This window comes from Phacochoerus africanus, chromosome 1 (assembly GCF_016906955.1).
Source record: "Phacochoerus africanus isolate WHEZ1 chromosome 1, ROS_Pafr_v1, whole genome shotgun sequence".
NCBI classification, from domain to species: domain Eukaryota; kingdom Metazoa; phylum Chordata; class Mammalia; order Artiodactyla; family Suidae; genus Phacochoerus; species Phacochoerus africanus.
The window spans coordinates 237,892,346-237,910,702 of record NC_062544.1 but is presented as its reverse complement, the minus strand read 5'-3'; the positions used below and the strand labels follow the sequence as shown (position 1 = coordinate 237,910,702).

The 18,357-nt window shown below is 40.7% G+C and overlaps 1 protein-coding gene across 4 annotated transcripts in view; it reads left to right on the top strand.

The window, feature by feature from the left end:
* Positions 1–18,125, top strand: part of NXPE3 (neurexophilin and PC-esterase domain family member 3) — a 40,188-nt gene extending 22,063 nt beyond the window's left edge. For 3 of the 4 annotated variants that reach the window (XM_047793247.1, XM_047793231.1, XM_047793240.1), the window contains 3 exons: positions 4,436–4,509; positions 13,581–13,787; positions 16,472–18,125. In XM_047793247.1, the coding sequence (XP_047649203.1) occupies positions 4,436–4,509; positions 13,581–13,787; positions 16,472–17,022 (832 nt within the window). In that variant the 3' untranslated portion in view covers positions 17,023–18,125. The remainder of the gene's footprint in view (positions 1–4,435; positions 4,510–13,580; positions 13,788–16,471) is intronic. The other variant, XM_047793253.1, reaches the window with a different exon arrangement.
* Positions 18,126–18,357: the final 232 nt, after the last annotated feature.

The window sequence follows — 18,357 nt, the reverse complement described above, 5'->3', positions numbered from 1 at the left end:
ATACAACTAGAGATTCTCATACAAAGTAAACTTCACTTATTCTTTCTCTGATTCTCTTCCTCTCTTTATATAGATCTGTTTCTGATATATATAATTTCCTTCTCTCTGAAGAACTTAACATTATCTTCCTAGGCAGCTCTGCTGGCAACAAGTTTCTTAATTTTTGTTTGTCTGAGAAAGACTTTGTTTCTCTTTTACTTTTGAAGTGATTACTTGTGGTTACCATAGCCGAGGGGGGAAAAAGTAGGATGCACTAGGAATTTGGGGTTAGTAGATGCAAACTATTAAATTTAGAATGGATAAGCAAATGGAGTTCCCATTGTGGCACAGTGGAAATGAATCTGACTAGGAACCATGAGGTTGTGGGTTCGATCCCTGGCCTCACTCATTGGGCTAAGTATCTAGCGTTGCTGTGAGCTGTGGTGTAGGTTGCAGACGTGGCTTGAATCCTGTGGATCCTGTGTTGCTGTGGCAATGGTGTAGGCCGGCAGCTGTAGCTCTGATTGAACCCCTAGCCTGGGAACCTCCATATGCTATGAGTGCGGGCCTAAAAAGAAAAAAAAAAAAAAAAAAGAATGGATAAGCAGAGTTCCTGCTGTATAACTGTATAGCACAGGGAATTCTATCCAGTCTCTTAAGATAGACCATGATGGAAGATAATATAAGAAAGGTAAGAAAGGGAGTCTATGACTGGGTCACTTTGCTGTACAGCAGAAATTGGCACAACATTGTAAATCAAATAATAAATAAAACACTTTTTTTTTACTTCTATTAGAGTCAGCTTTTTGTTGTAACCATTTAAATGCATGTTTAACGGACTCATGCCATGCTCTCAGAAGGCCAGCAGAGGGCACACTACTCAGTGTATTTACTGTACTGTTTTTGAGAGAACTGCCTAGTTTTTTGTATGGCTCAGTATAATAGGACTTGCTTTAGTTATATTCTTGAGTTCAGATCATAGACACATTGTTTATCAGTGACTAAGAGCAGATTATTTAATTTCTGTTTCCCTTTTGCCTGTGTATGAAGACTCTTCAGTAACCCCCTTTTAAGGTCTGTGTTGTCAGTACACTTAGTGCCTTAGCAAAGAGGAGGAGCATAGCTTATAATTTACTGAAATTTCATGTGGAGAAAAAATGGGCAAAGGTTAGAGAATTAAGTTAGTGTGAAATTTAAAATATTCCTAACACCAAAATCTACCATTAAAACCAAAAAACACCTGTGAGTCCAGAAGGTTAAAATAATGTCTGCCCCTGCCTTTACTTGTGTATCCTGGCTGAGGCTGGCTGGTGGTACTTTGTAGTAGAATCATTACAAAATTCTACTCACCTGGAAGGTTTGTTGGGAAAAGTGAGGTAGCATAAGTTTTTGGAAACCAAACATTTGACAGAGTTGATACAGATTTTATTTTTTGCATTGTTTGCTCTGCTACAAATCTTAAAGTTTGCATTAGGCTAACTGAAAAGAAAAAGATTGAAATGGATCATTTGAGGGATTTTTTTGTGCGTTAGGGGGTGTTGGGCATGGAAATTCCCAGGCTAGGGATTGAACCTGTGACACAGCAGTGACAACGCCGGATCCTGAATCGCTCTCCTAGCCACCAGGGAATTCCTGAGCGATCTTTGAGTGTAGTATTTTGAGCTCAAGGCCTGAGTATGTTAAGCTGTACTGTTTTTTGTTTTTGTTTTTTTTTCCTTTTAGGACCGTACCGGCAGCATGTGGAAGTTCCCAGGCTAGGAGTTGAATTGGGACTGCAGCCGCTGGCCTATGCCACAGCCACAGCAATGCAGGATCCAAGCCATGTCTGTGACCTACACCACAGTTCGTGACAACACCGGATCCCCGAACCACTGAGTGAGGCCAAGGTTTGAACCTGCATCCTCAGGGGATACTAGTCAGTTTCATTTCCGCTGAGCCACAGGGGGAACTCCAAGCTGTAACCATTTTTAACTCTCTATCTTAGTGGCTCATAATGTTAATTCAGAAAGGATTAAGAAGTTTTACCCTTGGTCTTTGGTTCTCAAATGACAGTTGGACAATTAAGGTGATCTAATCTTTGCTCTTTACTCTTAAGAAAAAAAAAAAAAAACTGTTGGTTTTAGAAAGAACTTCCACATGCCATAGGTATGGCCAAAAAAAAAAAAAAAAAGAAAAGATTCTAATAATACAAGAGAATGCCTTTTGAAAGAATGAGCTTATCACATTAAAATCTTCCCTTTTATTTTAGCATGATTTATACTTTTTTCTAACTTTGTATTAAAAAAGTTCAAGTTTGTAGAAATACTGCAGGAATAACAGGGAGCACCATATATCTTTCAGTTAGATTCACAATTGTTAGTATTTTCCTACATTTGCTTTCTTTCTGTGTATGTATTTACGTGTGTGTCTGTACATATTTCAGAGTATACTGCAGACATGTCGTTGGTACATGAGTTTGTCCCTTCTAGGAACATGGACTTTCTCCAGCATGTAACCATAATACAGTGATGACACTTGGGCCATTTATCATTGATACAATATTGTGTAGTCTATATTCAGGTTTTTCCATTTGTCCCAGTAATGTCCTTTTAGCTATCTCTTTTATTTTAACTAACTGAATCTATGATCACAAACTATCTGTTTAGTTGGCTCTTTATTTAAAAAAAAGTTTTTATTTAAAGATTTTTTTCAATTTCTTTTTTTTTTTTTTTTGGCTGTATCTGTGGCAGAATGCAGTCGCCTGGCCAGGGATTGAATCCGAGTTGCAGCTGTGACCTAAGCCACAGCTGTGGCAATGCCAGATCCTTAGCCCACTGTGTCAGGCCAGGGATCAAACCTGCGCCACCACAGAGACAATGCCAGTTCGTTAACCCACCGTGTCACAATGGGAACTCCTTGTTGTCTTCTTTAGTCTTCTTTAGTCCAGGAGAGTTCTCTAAGCTTATTTTGTTTTTTTACAACATTGACAACTTTGATGTCACTGTTTTTGTAGAATGTTGCCAGTATGGATTTCCTGCTTTGTTTCTGCATGATTAGACTGAGATTAAACATTTTTACAGACAAGTGACAGAGATAGTTTTCTTTTTCTTACCCCGAAGCTCTAAACTCATGAAAGTAGTTTATATGTGTTCTCTTAAAGTCATGTCCTCTATTAATTGTCACTTTTATCATCCATGAAATGCTATTATTCTCTAATATGTCCACCATCATTCCTTCCTTTCTTGTTTTTTGTCTCTCTTATTAGAGTGTCAGTGCCATGGAGGAGTTGCTGTGTGTTTTGTTACTGTTATAATCCCTGGCAGTTGGGATAGTGCCTGGCACATAGTAGAAACTTGAGAATTATTTAAGAATAGATCTGTTTTGAATTGATTTTTGATGAAATGAAATATGACTGCAAGTTCCCATATTGAGTTTAGAAAGTTGGCATTTTAATTTTTTGTTTGTTATTGGCCTAAGTGCAAGAAGCCTAGTTATTATAACCTAGTTTCCAGAATAGTTACACTGTGTTTTCAGTATACTTTTCCCTCACCTTTTCACACAGCCCTCCATCAGATATTTTCTGAGTATGGACGCTAGTCCAGGGCCTGTGCTAAATGCTAAAGATGAAAGGTGAATGGGGCTACAATCTCTGTCTTTCAGGACTACCCATCTTATTAAGGAGAACAGAAGCTACAGAGTTGTAATGGTGAACAGGGTACATGCATGAGCATGTGTCTGGAGACAGAGGGCCCCAATTAGGATTCAGCTCTGGACGAGGCCTAAGGAATCTGATGTATGATTTAACGCTCAATAGACTTGCAGCCTGAAAACTAAGTAGTGACAAAACAGACATTCTAATCAGTGTGGGCCGTTCTCTGAGTCTAAGGGGAAGCAAGTAATTCGAACAGAATTTGTCATTTTGGAGTTCGCACTCTTTTTTAAGGGCCTTACTTGTGGCACATGTAAGTTCCCAGGCTGGGGTCAAAGTGGAGCTGCAGCTGCCGGCCTGTGCCACAGCCACAGCAATGCTGGATCTCAGCCTGTGACCTAAGCTGCAGCTTGCAGCAGTACCAGATCCTTAACCCACTGAGCAAGGCCAGGAATTAAACCCTCATCCTCATGGATCCTTAACCCACTGAGCAAGGCCAGGAATTAAACCCTCATCCTCATGGATACTAGTTGGGTTCTTAGCCCATTGAGCCGCAATAGGAACTCTTAGAGTTTGCACTCTTAGGAAGAAGCAGTGAAAAATTAAGAACCTATGTAATTCTTACTCAGTTTTTATATCCATATATTCTGCTTATTGTAAGATACCTGGTTTATTAATTATCAGTTGTATTGATTAACATTTACCAAGAATATTTCATCTTAATAAAGCTCTGTGAAATCTTGCCCATTTAAAACTGCAAATAAACATGCATTTTGGAAAGTAAATGTTCCTTAATCTAAGCTTGTACTCTTTTTATTCCTCTTAAAGTGGTGTCAATATCAAAATGCCAATCAACTCCAGTGGACCTGACTGGGTGACTGTGATTCCCAGGAGTATAAAAGGTAAAGAGCAGAGAGCTGGATGATTTGTTGTTTTTCCTGCTAAGTGTGTTGAGGCTCTGCAGTTTCACTAATGTTGCAAAACCCCTTTTCCCCCTTTAATATGCCCTGGTTGCTACTGAGCATAGTTTTAAATCCTTCCAGGCGATTTCGATCCACTAGTATAGGATATTATTAAAAGAATGAAGTTTAAAAGAGTAAATGTATGTGTTTTGTTTTTGCGGAATAGATGTAATTATTCATAGTGACCTGTAGAAAGAAAGGCAGAATATTGTTAAAGAGGCTCATGGAGATGGCAGGTGATCCCTTCTTGGCCTTTTGGGTAAGATCAAGTGCAAATGGCACACGAGGTCCTTTTAGCTGTTGAAAGTGTGTATGTAATATCCCACAGGGCGGATGATGTAAATGCTAATGCCACAGGTAGGTAACACGCAGGAATCCACCAGGGTGGGTATTGGCCACGTGCATGCCTTGTGTAAATGGTGGGGAAGGAACCTTAGAGCAGGGACATTCTAAAGGGGGCAGCCTCTCAGTTCCGTGCATTGTTGTCACGCAGAAACGTAGACCTAGTGTGGGCAGATCTGTGGATTTTTTTTCCGTGAAAAACTGGAAGTCTTAATTTTTGATATGATGTCTCCAGATTTCAAAACATTGGTATCTAGGAGTTCCTGGTGTGGCTCAGTGGTTAACAAATCTGACTAGTATCCATGAGGATGTGGATTCGATTCCTGACCTCGCTCAGTGGGTTAAGGATCCAGTGTTGCCGTGAGCTGTGGTGTAGGTCGCAGAGGCGGCTTGAATCTGGCATTGCTGTGGCTCTGGCGCAGGCTGGTGGCTACAGCTACAATTCGACCCCTGGCCTGGGAACCTCCATACGCTGTGGGTGTGGCCCTAAAAAGACAAAAAAAGAAAAAACCCAAAAAACCCAAAAAGCCAACATTGGCATTCAGTTAAAAACTTTTAAAATATTGTGTGAGCTAAATAATACGGTTCAGCTGTAGGCAGGACAGTGCCAGTTTGTATCTCTGGTCTTCACTGTCATGTGCCACAAGAAATCCCAGTCTTTTCCTAATGAAGAGCTGTATTTGATTTACTTAAACCCAGTGAGTTATTAATTATAGAGGACAGAAATGTAAAACATCCCTATTGTCTGCTTGGCCCTCAACCCCACAGCTGAGATGTCAGTAAACATGGTACCTCCCAGTAGCACTGTACTCTTCACACTTAGGTCTGACACCGCAGGAGGCCCCATCCCACTACTGCATCTGTCCTTCTCTTCCACAGCCCTGGTTGTCTGACTTGCCCACCTTGTAATGTCCCTGATTGGCCAGTGGGATGGTCGGTAGGAGGAGGTTCAGATGATTCACTTGCACCTGACAGGTCTTGGGGTTCAGCCAGGAAGTGGTTGTGGGTTTGTGATGTACTCTTCTGTTGAGAGAGAAGATTCAGTAACTTGTGAGGCTTTTGATGGATTTTTAGAGGAAAAGAGCAACCATGAATCAGTAGGAACAGAGTAGCCTGGTTTTGAGAAAACCATCTCGGGATAGGTAGATAATTGGAAAGAAAATAGAAGGGAAATTGCTTTATTTAATGTCAAAGAACTCCCAGCTAGGGAGTTCCCGTTGTGGTGTAGAGGAAACCAATCCGATTAGTATCCATGAGGATGTGGGTTCAATCCCTGGCTTGGCTCAGTGGGTGGGGGATCTGGTGTGGCTGTGAGCTGAGGTGTAGGTCCCAGACTTGGCTTGGGTCCCGCATTGCTGTGGCTGTGGTGTGGGTTGGCAGTTGTAGCTCAGATTCAACCCCTAGACTGAGGGCTTACCTATGCTGCAGGTGTGGCCCTAAAAAGCAAAAAAAAAAAAAAAAAAAAAAAAAAAAGAAAAGTCCAGCTTGGGGGAACTTCAAGAAGTTCACCTTAGTGACCAGGTGACCAGCAGGGGGCACTTAAAGATCGTAAACGAAGGGCTCACGTTGTTCCTTCCATTCCTTCTTCCCTGTCTCCATTCCTTTTCCTCTTTTAAAAATGTTTTGTTCTCAGATAATTTTAGACTTGAGTTGTGAAACTATAGTACAAAGTTCCTGTATAGCTTTCATCCAACTTCCCCTAATGTTTGACATATTAAGAAATCACAGAAACTTATCAAACCTAAGAATTTAATGTTAGTACAATATGATTATCTAAACTGCAGAGTTTTTTTGGATTGCATCAGTTTTTCCACTCATGTCCTTTCTTTGTTCCAGGATCCAGTGCAGATCTCACTTTGCATTTAATTGCACATTTCTTTTTATTTATTTATTTATTTATTTTGTCTTTTTGGGGCCACACCCGTGGCATATGGAGGTTCCCTTCCAGGCTGGGGTCAGATCAGAGCTATAGCCGCTGGCCTATACCACAGCCACAGCCATGCGGGATCCTAGCTGCGTCTGTGACCTATAGCCACAACTCATGGCAATGCCAGATCCTTAACCTACTGAGCAAGGCCAGAGATTGAACCTGCGTCCCCGTGGATGATAGTCAGATCCGTTTCTGCTGAGCCAGGATGGGAACTCCCAAGTTGCACATTTCTTCAGTCTTCCTTCTGTGACAGATCCCCTGGCTCTTGTTCTATGATTTTGACACTTTTGAAGAGCATTGGTCAGATATTTTTTTAGAATCTTTCTAGATTTGGGTTTGTCTAATGTTTTCTTATGATTGAAATGAGGTTATGCAGTTTGGGAAAGACTAGGACAAAAATGATGTTGTGTGTCAGTTTATGTTAGTAATGATGTTAACCTTGATCACTTGGTTAAAGAAGTGGTGTCTGCCTGGGTTTTCCACTCTATATTTACTCAGTGTTCTGGGGAGATACTTTGAGACTGTGGTAGGCTGAATAATGTCCCCTAAAGATATCCAGATCCTAATCCCTCACATTTGTGACTGTTACCTTATACGGCAAAAGAAACTTTGCATACATGATTAACTTAATGGTTTTGAGATGAGGAGAGATTATCTGAGTGGGCCGTAGATACAATCATAAGTGTTCTTTTAAGAGGGAGGCAGAGGGAGAGTTCATAAGAAGACAGAAGGCCATGTAAAGATAGAAACAGAGATTTGAAGATGCTGGGATCCTGTCTTTAGAAGTGGAGAAAGGGGCCGTGAGTCAAAGAATACAACTCTAGAAAACATGTCTTTCTGTTTCAGCTAGAAATGTGGAACTGAATCCATACTAGATCCTTCAGCTAGAGCATGCCTCTGCCGACACCTTGGTTTTGGCCCAGTGATACTCATTTTGGACTTCTGGCTTTCAGAACTATAAAATAATAAATTTGTATTGTTTTAAGCTACTAAATTTGTGGTAATTTGTTACAGCAGCTGCAGGAAACTAATACAGAGTCTATGTAGCATTCTGTTTCTGCTTCAACTCTCAACTGCTGACTTGAGCATCATGCCTAGAACTCCCTGCAGCAGTTATTTCTGTGGTGTTCTAATGGTGCTTACTCTCTCCCTCTCATTCCTAATACCTTTGTTACTTGGAATTTTTCTATAAGGAAGAGTTGTTCCTTCTTTACCATTTATTTAATTTATCAATATAGACCCATGATTCTTTCATTCTTTGAGTTATAATTCAATTCAGTTGTTGTTCCAACTGTTCCAGTTTGGCTTCTGGGCGCTTTTGACATGCTTTCATCATTTTAATTAATTAACTCATTTTTTTGAGCACTTCCTTCCTTTCTGACACCACAAGATATGTCAGGCCCATCTTATATTTTCTTTGTTCAGGTCTTAGAAAAGTTCATAGTCTTTCCACTTTTATTATTACACTTATAAATCTTATATTTTGAAGGTTTTATTATTCCTATGATATTGCATTATTTATATATTAGTTAATTGATTTTCCTACAAGGTAAAATTGTTCTAAGATGCATATTTAGATCCTGGTGGATTGCTTAAGATTGCTACCCATTGTGTGGATATGATTCCAGTCAAAAGCAAAGAAACACAGCTTTTGATTAGAGTAGACTAGCTCATCACTGGCAAGCATCTGGTCTCTGACAGGCTTTCCCAGTGTCAGAATTACTGCCCAAGTTTTCATAAGCACCTCCATGGCAGTCCTCGCACAATTAGCCTGATGTCTTGATAGCTTCTAACATCAGCAACTAAACCAGAGTTCATGTTTTGGGGGGAGCTTACTGAAAGTTTAGGACAGGACTAGATCTAATAGCAATAGACTACCAACATCTTTATAGCTTTTTACTGTTTTTCTCTATTGAACCCTATCTTATGTGCAATAGAGCACACAGATCATAAGCATATATTTAGTACGATGGAGTTTTATATCTGTACATAGCTTTGTAGTTTTGTAGGCCGGATTCTAAGGTTACTCCCAGTGATCCATGTCCTTATATAAACCCTTTCCTTCAATTATATGACAAAGCTGACTTTGAAGAAAGAGATTATCCTGTGTTGATTTGACCTAATCACATAAGCCCAGGACATAATCACAGGGCCCAGATTCTTTCAAAAGAAAGACATTGAAAGAAAGTGTGAGAAAGATTCCACATGAGGGAGATTCTTTGTTGCTGGCCTGAAAGATGCAGGAGGCCATGGGGTGAGGAAGGTAGGCAGCTTCTAGGAGCTGAGAGGCATTCCCTGGCTGCCGACCAGCAGGGAAATGAGAAACTCAGTCCTATAACTACAAGGAGCTGAATTTAGCTAATGAATGAGCTTGGAAGCAGATGCCTCTCCAGAGCTTTCAGGAAAGAACACAGCTCTGCTGACATCTGGTGAGATCCTGAGCACAGTCCCCAGCTATACCACACCCCAGACTCCCGACCTGCAGAACTATGGGAAGATAAACGTCCTTTATTTTTAAACCATTAGGTTTGTGGTGATTTTTGACACAGCGGTAGGAAACTAATAAGTTAACTATCACCCAGATCAAGATGTATAATGTTTAGAGTACATAGAATATTTCTAGTCTTCAAGTATGGCCCCTTACTGTAAGTTAAAAATGTGCGTCCACACTATTACAGTATTTTCATAGCAACCCTTCACAATGGCTAGTAGTTTACCCATTTTATAGATAATGAAACCAAGGTCCAGGTCCAGTGAACTTAAAAGAGCAAAGGACTCATATCCTACACATAACATTCGCACTCTGTGACCTGTTTTCTTCACCTTTGTAAGATATTTGGATTAGCTATTCTCTAGGCCCCTTTCAATATTCTCTTATTTGATAGCTATTTCTACCTTATATAGCACTTTTAGCTTTCCTCTGTAAAATGCTTAGCTTTTAGGGAAATGAAATTTAAAGAACATGAGCTCCTGTTGTGGCTCAGTGGAAACAAACCTGCCTAGCATCCATGAGGATGCATGTTTGATCCCTGGCCTTGCTCAGTGGGTTAAGGATCTGGCGTTGCCATGAGCTGTGGTATAGGTTGCAGATGTGGTTTGGATCTGGTGTTGCTGTGGCTGTGGTGTAGGCCAGCCCCTGCAGCACTGATTTGACCCCTAGCCTGGGAACCTCCATATGCCATGTAGGCGGCCCTAAAAAAAGGCAAATAAAATAAAATAGAAAGAACAAAATCAAATCCCCCAATTTTTCTTTTTTGGCTGGGCCCACAACATGTAGAAGTTCTGAGGCCAGGGATTGAACCTGAGCCATTGTAGTGACAACACCAGATCCTTAACCTGCTGTGCCAGCAGGGTAACTCCTAAATCCCCAAGGTTTTCTAGAGGGAATTCAAGGGTAAACTCAAACTGCAGCCACTAAAATTGTGGTGTGGCACGTGAGAGGGCATGCCCAGACAGTGCAGTGTACTGGCCCCATTCCTGTCTCCCTAGGGTGGCACCCAGGCATTCCTGTGCTCGCCTTCCCTGGTCAGGCAGTTGTCTGCCGCCGTTTTTCTCCATCTCGTCTTTCTTTCCCCTCATGAACCATGTCCTCCCCTTTGAGCTGCCTTTTACTGTTCTTTCTTCTCCACCTAATTCCGTGCCAGAAAATTAAGGGACCTGTGTTGGCACATGTGCACATACCTCCCACCCTTGATTCACATGGTGTCCTCACCCGGCTCTTTCTAGATCACTTAGGGAAACTTATCTCTGCCTTTTCTCTCTCATTTTGTTCCATGTGTGGTCCAGATAGCCCTCATTATGGCTGGTGGATGACATGGGATGATGTTCTTTGGAGGAAAATGTAAGCTGTGGGCTTTTATTTATTTATTTTGCTTTTTAGGGCCGAACCCATGGCATATGGAAGTTCCCAGGATAGGGATTGAATCAGAGCTACAGCTGCCAGCCTACGCCACAGCCACAGCCTATGCCACAGCCACGCAGATCTGAGCTGTGTCTGTGACCTACACCACAGCTCATGGCAACGCCAGATCCTTAACCCACTGAGCAAGGCCAGGAATCAAACCCACGTCCTCATGGATACTAGTTGGATTCCTTTCCCCTGAGCCACGATGGGAACTCCCAGCTGCGGGCTTTTAAAGAGAAGCCAGAACATTTTAGAGAAGCAGGGACCTTACTTACAAATAATCAAAACTGTCCCTCCTGATTTTGCATAAAAATCTTGATATCTGCTCTTATAACCACCTCTGTAAACTTCCTTCACCATCAGTGTTCAAGATAACCATAAAACTGAGTAATGACTCATTTTTGTTTTTAATTATTTTTATTCCACATGTAAGTTAAGGGTTATATAATGGATTTAAGGGGCTTTCATATCTCAAGTATCTTACGTAAAAATGTATTCTGAGTTCCAAGAAACAATGACTTTCTAAACAACCTCAGACTGCTTAAAAATCCTAGTAATCAGAGAATGTTTTCTCCCAGTTGACCATAAGAGGGCAATGTAGGTACACATATTTCAGTTTAAAACTATGCTGTTATCTAACGTTGCCTGTTTAAAGAATTAATGTCAGGTTCAGTAATTGATTTGCTTTGCTTGACTTAACTCTGGTAGTAAATACAATTAACATTTGAATGGAAATGGTAATTGTTTCCTGTGTTATATACATGTTTCTTTATAATACTTATTTAGCACGGAATAGTTGAGTCTTAACTGTGGTAAAAATTGTAACTTCAAAATCACTTTTAATTCCCATTCCAGTAAATGTTTTCTTTGGGCTGCAGGTGTGTGCTCCGTGGCTTTGATGTGCTGATATAATGAGCTTCGGGCAAGGTGTGGTGACATGGTAAAACCACACTTGGTCACATGTTGAGAAATTGTTTTTGAATAAGCCAAACAAATGCTTACTCTAACCCCCCTCCCATTTTTCTTTGATAAATTTTGATAACATGCCAAAAAAGCTCTCAAAATGCTGTTTACTTTTCAGTTTAGACCCCAAATCTGCAAAGAATTAGCAGATACCTATGAAAAAAAACATTAAATATGCACTGTCTGTCAAATAGGGGATCGTCTTTGAAGGGAGTACAACCAAAATAATTTTGACTAATACAGATAATATCAAGAAGTCAAAGAAGTTGAAAATAGTCACAAATAGGAGACTCAGTTAAATTTAAATTTCTGAGTTGTGACCTTTTGGATTTTGTGAGCCACACGGGAAGTCCAAGAGCTTTTGGATTTTGAATTGTAGTTTAACAGGTGAGACTGTAGAATTACTGGATTATGATCAAGGCTTGAACATTGGGGTGTGTAAGGAAGTGACATAAAATGACTGGTGGTTTCTTGAAGACTGTAGATTTGAATAAGTGTTAGAAATGAATAAATATACACTTTCAGGAGAAAAGCCAAAAAGAGAATGGTCAGTCTCTACAAGCATCTCTTTTTGAGAGGCGATGTAGCCTAGTGATTGAGAGCGTGGGCTGGGGGCTCACCTGCATGGATTAGATCCTGGCTTTACCACCTACCAGCTCTAGGGCTGAGGACCAGTTCCTTAACTATTTTGAAAGGTAGGAATAATAATAGGACCTACCTTAAAGGGTTATCATGAGCATCATATGAGATGATATATTTAATTGCTCAGAACAGTGTCTGGTACACAGTAAACTTGCGAGAAATATTAGGCATCCCTGTTTGGTGTGAAGCATGTAAAACGTGCTGTTTTCGCAGTGGCATTTTCTGAGGGAGGTGTTGGGGCAGAAGGGCGTTGACTCTCCCTCTGGAAAGGTGTCCTGGGCTTGTGTTATCCTGTGTAGCTAGGCTACAAGCATGAGTACACACTGCTGGTGCAATTTTAATATCGTTTATTGTGCATAACGACTTTTAAACCTTTTGTGTTATGGGGAGTAATTCTTTAGACTGTATGTCATTGGTTTGTTTTCTGTAGTTAGTGGTGGTTTTATGAGTTACTATTTGACTGGAGGATCCATGGGTTGAAACTTTCTGTTTAAGATTGAAACACAGTAAACTAATATTACTATGTTTATGTAAAGTATGAATTTAAGTTCTTACTTACCTCATAGACATTTGGATGAGAAGCTTTTCTCCTGTTCTGAGATAATGCTGGACAATGCTTAGATCTGCATATTTCCTTGGTTTTTGCCTGCCTTTATCTTTGGCTTTGATTAAAACATGCATAATTAGAGGGAATGCTCAATGTCCCCTTTTCCCCTTCTGTCCACAAACACCCTCACACCCATTTCAGATCTTCCTATTTTTGTGCAAAGGAGAACTTTTTGTGGGAGGGGGAAAGTCTGGGATTTCTTTGAGATATGATGGCAGTAAATATTACCCATAGCCAACAGGCTAACAAACATAGGGACATAATTGTGTTTCTTAGAATGTTTGTATATAAGTATGTATGTATGTATGTATGTATTTAGTCTTTTGTCTATTTAGGGCCACACCCGAGGCATGTGGAAATTCCCAGGACAGGGGTTGACTCAGAGCTGTAGCCACATAGCCATAGCAATTCGGGATCCCAGCCGCGTCTGCAACTTACACCACAGCTCACGGCAACGCTAGATCCTTAACCCACCGAGCAAGGCCAGGGATCAAACCTGCCTTCTCATGGATACTAGTCAGGTTTGTTAACCACTGAGCCACGATGGGATCTCCTCTTGGAACGTTTTAAATATATGGTTTGTGGGAGGAGAATTTCAGAGTATCTTTTTTTTCCCCCCCCAGAAATGAACAGCCTAGAACTATCTCAAGGCTTAGGAACTTTTCCTTCTGGATATTATTATAAAGATCAATGGAGGCCCAGAAAGTTTAAAATGCGCCAGTTTAATGACCCTGACAACATTACAGAATGCTTACAGAGAAAAGTGGTGTATTTATTTGGTGACTCGACAATCAGACAATGGTTTGAATATCTCACTACATTTGTTCCAGGTGGGTACTTTGCTCTTTGTTTCCTAACTCATTCCTATATACACAAAATCAGTTTTGAATAGGCAGACCAGTCCAGTGCCCAAAGAGAGGCATCACATGAGGAGGCAGTTACTTCTCTGCAGGGCCCAAGAGGTATCCTAAGCCTGGAGAGATGAGTGAGAGTTTCTCATCAGTGGTGGGGTTGTGATTCATTGATGAAAGCTCTGGGTGCTCTTTGGAGTTCACACTGCTGATTAGCTGTGTGACCCTGGACAAATCATCTACTTCTCAGGGCTTCATTTCTCCAAATGTGAGGCAGCTGGATGTTGTCACCTCAGAGGTATCTGTCATTTTTGACATTCTGGGCTGTGAAATAGAAGTGAATGTTTCCAGTTGTCTTTTTCTAGTTCTGTTTGGTCCAACTCCAAGGTTACAATAGATTTAGCTGGAAGGAGGCAGCCAAATGGTAGTCTGTTTTAAAACATCCTTGCAGCGGACGGAGCCATCCTTGGTCGTAGGCCCTGCTGGGGGAGTCGGGTCAGTCCTAGCCTTCTTAGCTTCCTGGTCTCACTGCTGGGCTCTGGGGTGGCTCTCCAGATTCAGATAAAACCCCGCTCATGGCAGGCCCATCTCTCATTCCATGATCCCAGAAGGGCTGTGGGTGGAGTGAGGGGTGGTGGGGGATCCAGGGCAACAGAACTGTTGACCCTGACCAGAGCGGAAGAGCTGATGAATAGCTCTGTGGGAATGGTTTTTGATGGCTTTCATAAAGCAAATTCCCACAGTTTAAGTTGTTGTGTGATGTTTTTCTTTTTGCTCTTTTATTACATCAATTTAATTTCAAGTTTAATTTTTAGGAGGAAAGGAGGAAGTAGATATGACCTCCTAAAGGTAGAATGTTAATTCCATTTTTGTTTGGCTTGTTTTTTTTTAATTTTAATTTTTTATTTTTTAGGGCCACACCCTCAGCATATGGAAGTTCCCAGGCTGGGGGTTGAATTGGAGCTGCAGCTGCCAGCTTACACCACAGCCACAGCAACACTGAGCAGCGTCTGTGACCTATACCACAGCTCATGGCAATCAGTGCCAGATCCTTAACTCACTGAGCAGGGCCAGGAATTGAACCTGCCTCCTTATGGTACTAGTCTGGTTCATTACCACTGAGTCACAAAGGGAACCCCTTGTAGTTGCTTGACTCCCAAATTCTAATGATGTAGCTCCGTATTTCCTTTCATAGCAGTGATCACATTGAGTGTCTTCATCATTTTCCACCATAGCCTTTTCAGACAGATTTTCACCTGTAAAGCCTTGTATCAGTGCTTGATCTTCTTTTTTTTTCCTTTTTAAAAAATTATAGTTGATTTACAGTGTTATGCAAATTTCTGCCACACAGCAAAGTGACCCAGTCATATATGTATATATACACTCTTTTTCTCATATCATATCCAATCCTGTTCTATCCCAAGAGATTGGACACAGTTTCTTGTACTATGCTATAGGACTTCATTACCCATCCATTCTAAATAAATAGTTTGCATCTACTAGCCCCAGACTCCCAGTTGGTGCTTCATCTTAATCAAAAGAAAGATTGGTGGGTTGGGCTTTTATTCAGTTAAGTGGGGCCAAATGCTAAGTAGTAATGAAATGAACTACATATGAGAATCTGGAAGAGGAGCCTGTGACTGAATGGATAAAAAACAAAACCTTAACTTGAACCCTTAAGAGTAAATAAGATGGGACAGTTATAGTTTGATATTACTTCTTTAGAAATGACTATCACTCCTTGAGAGGATGAGTGCTGTGGCTTACCCATCTGCGCATTGCTGGCTTAGAGCACAATGGTACTGGCACTGAATAGGTGCTCAGGAGATGTTAATTTATTGAGTTGCTGAAAGTTACTTAATCTGGTCTGTATAAGGCAATATAGGAATATTTAGGGATATCAAACACACCCTCTTTCCTCATGGGGTGAATGTTGAGTGAAGAATTGTATAGCTTTTTTTAGGAATAGTAAGGGGGAATAAGTTACTATTTCTTGGGATCTTCAGAAGATCTCAGAGGAGCTAGATTTAGAAACACAACTTAGATAAAGGGGACAAAGAGAAGGGAATTCTGACTTGTGCTGCTGTCTTTGGTAGGACGGAAAGAGAAGTTCTTTAAGACATTAACATGGATTTCCATCTATAAGGTGAAATTAAAGTAAAAAGAAACAGGGTTGCTTTTTTTTCTGCTTATTGTAAAAAGAGGTGTTTGATTACTATTATGTGTTTGTAAAAAAGTAGAAGTTATAGTTCTTGTTCTGGAAGAAATAATATTTGTTAGAACAAAAATGTGTAAATGCTGAATTGCTGTGTAGATATTCAACAGTCAGTGCAAACAGGAAGATTTCTTGGCCCAAAAGAGGTAAAGAAGTTATTTTGCCTCTGAGGTATTGACATAGGTCTAGAATCTATTGCTGATGATGTTACTTGTAATGTCATGCTTATGGAATGATTGAAATAATAAATATGTTAGAATAAAGGTCCATTCAAGCCAAGGGAGCCAAGGTGAAGTGACGTAGGTATTTCCTTTACATTTATATTACACCTTTTTGTTGTTGAACTTTTATTTTAAAAATTGTCCTTTGAAGCCACTAACTAAAGAATAATCAAAATATATCACTTGCTTTTAAACATTGTTATGAATCTGAGTTTTCCTTATTTCAGATTTAGTGGAATTTAACTTGGGTAGTCCCAAGAATGTGGGTCCCTTCCTTGCGGTGGACCAGAAGCACAACATCCTGCTCAAATACCGCTGCCACGGTCCACCCATCCGGTTCACGACTGTCTTTAGCAATGACCTTCGTTATGTGGCCAACGAGCTGAATGGCATCGTAGGAGGGAAGAACACAGTGGTTGCCATCGCTGTATGGTCTCATTTCAGCACCTTCCCCTTGGAAGTGTATATCCGGAGGCTCAGGAACATCCGTCGAGCCGTGGTCCAGCTCCTGGATCGAAGCCCTAAAACCGTGGTGGTCATTCGGACAGCCAATGCCCAGGAGTTGGGACCTGAGGTGAGCCTTTTCAACAGCGACTGGTACAACTTTCAGCTGGACACCATCCTTCGGAAGATGTTCTCAGGAGTTGGAGTATATCTCGTTGATGCCTGGGAGATGACCCTGGCCCACTATCTACCCCACAAGCTGCATCCAGATGAAGTTATTGTGAAGAACCAACTGGACATGTTCCTGTCCTTTGTGTGCCCCTTGGAGACATAGCTTGCCCTGGAGGGGACTGGAGGAATCATATTCAGTGACCTTCTCTATCACCGGCACTACAGGAAGTCTATGGGTGGCCCAATGGAGAGATGGCTTCCATTGATATTGTACAAAATTTTAAAAAGAGCTGGACTTTATATAATGACTTGTAAGGAGCTTAGAAAAAAAATGCAGATTACATTTATATCTATCTATAGGATATTTTTTCCAATCCTGACCTAGCCATGGGAGAACCATTATTAACAGCATCTATACACTTTATTGCCCTTGTAACCAAAGATGCTAATGAGTGTGTCTGAAGCTAGTAGCTTCTCCTGGGAGGGGATATTACTGTGCTAAAACATGTGAAACATGTTCTGACCTAAGTGGCAGGGACAAGTTTGGTTGGCAGTGCAGTGTTGTTTGCAGCTTATCTGATAAAGGAAATTAAGCACATCTGCATGAATAGCGTAGTTGGTTCATCTTCAGCAGTGTGAATTAATCCTGAGGCTTAAGGTCACCAGCTCCATGTAACTCACTGAAGACTGCTGTGTCTCAGGAGTTTCTCTTGATGATCCACCTTCTTCTGAATTACTTGAAAAGGCCAGTGTCCTTGGTCAGAACTTTCTAATGAGAATATTTACAGTGTCCTGCTTTTATCTAGGAAAGAAGCAAAAGGGAAATATGAAAGCAGTACATATAAAATCTGTGCATTGAATTGATATTTGCATTGGGTGACTCACTTATTTGATTTAGCTAAATTTTACAGGATTATACCTATTCTCAATTAATCATTTTTGGAATTCCTGCTGTGGTGTATTGATTAAAAATCCAATGGCAGCTGCTTGGGTCACTGCAGAGGCATGGGTTCAATCCCTGGCCCAGTGCAGTGGGTTAGGGCCTCCAGTTGTGGCTAGGATTCAATCCCTGGGCTGGGAACTTCCATATGCTGTGGGTGTGGCCATTGAGAAAGCAAAACAGAAAAACCACTTTTGGAACATGAAAGGGGAAATCTATAAAGGGAAATTTATTTTTGTGTTCTGAAGTTTGAGGGTTTTAAGAATTGACTTTTATGTAAAGAATGCTATTGTTTGTTATAAAGCTGTGGAAATTATTTCCATCAATTTTGAGTGTTTCTTCTTTGGTTGTTATATGATTGCCTACCCATATTAGAAATTAAAATCTAGTTAAAATTAAATTCAGATATTGAAATCTATTACAACTTGATTTGAGCATAAGGTACATACATTCTGTCATGCCTGAAAGTTAAGGTTCTATTCCTGTTGGCTATCTTAAAATAATCGAATTATCAATTTTACTTGACTGTCTTTATCTTCTCCCCCCACCCCCTGCCTT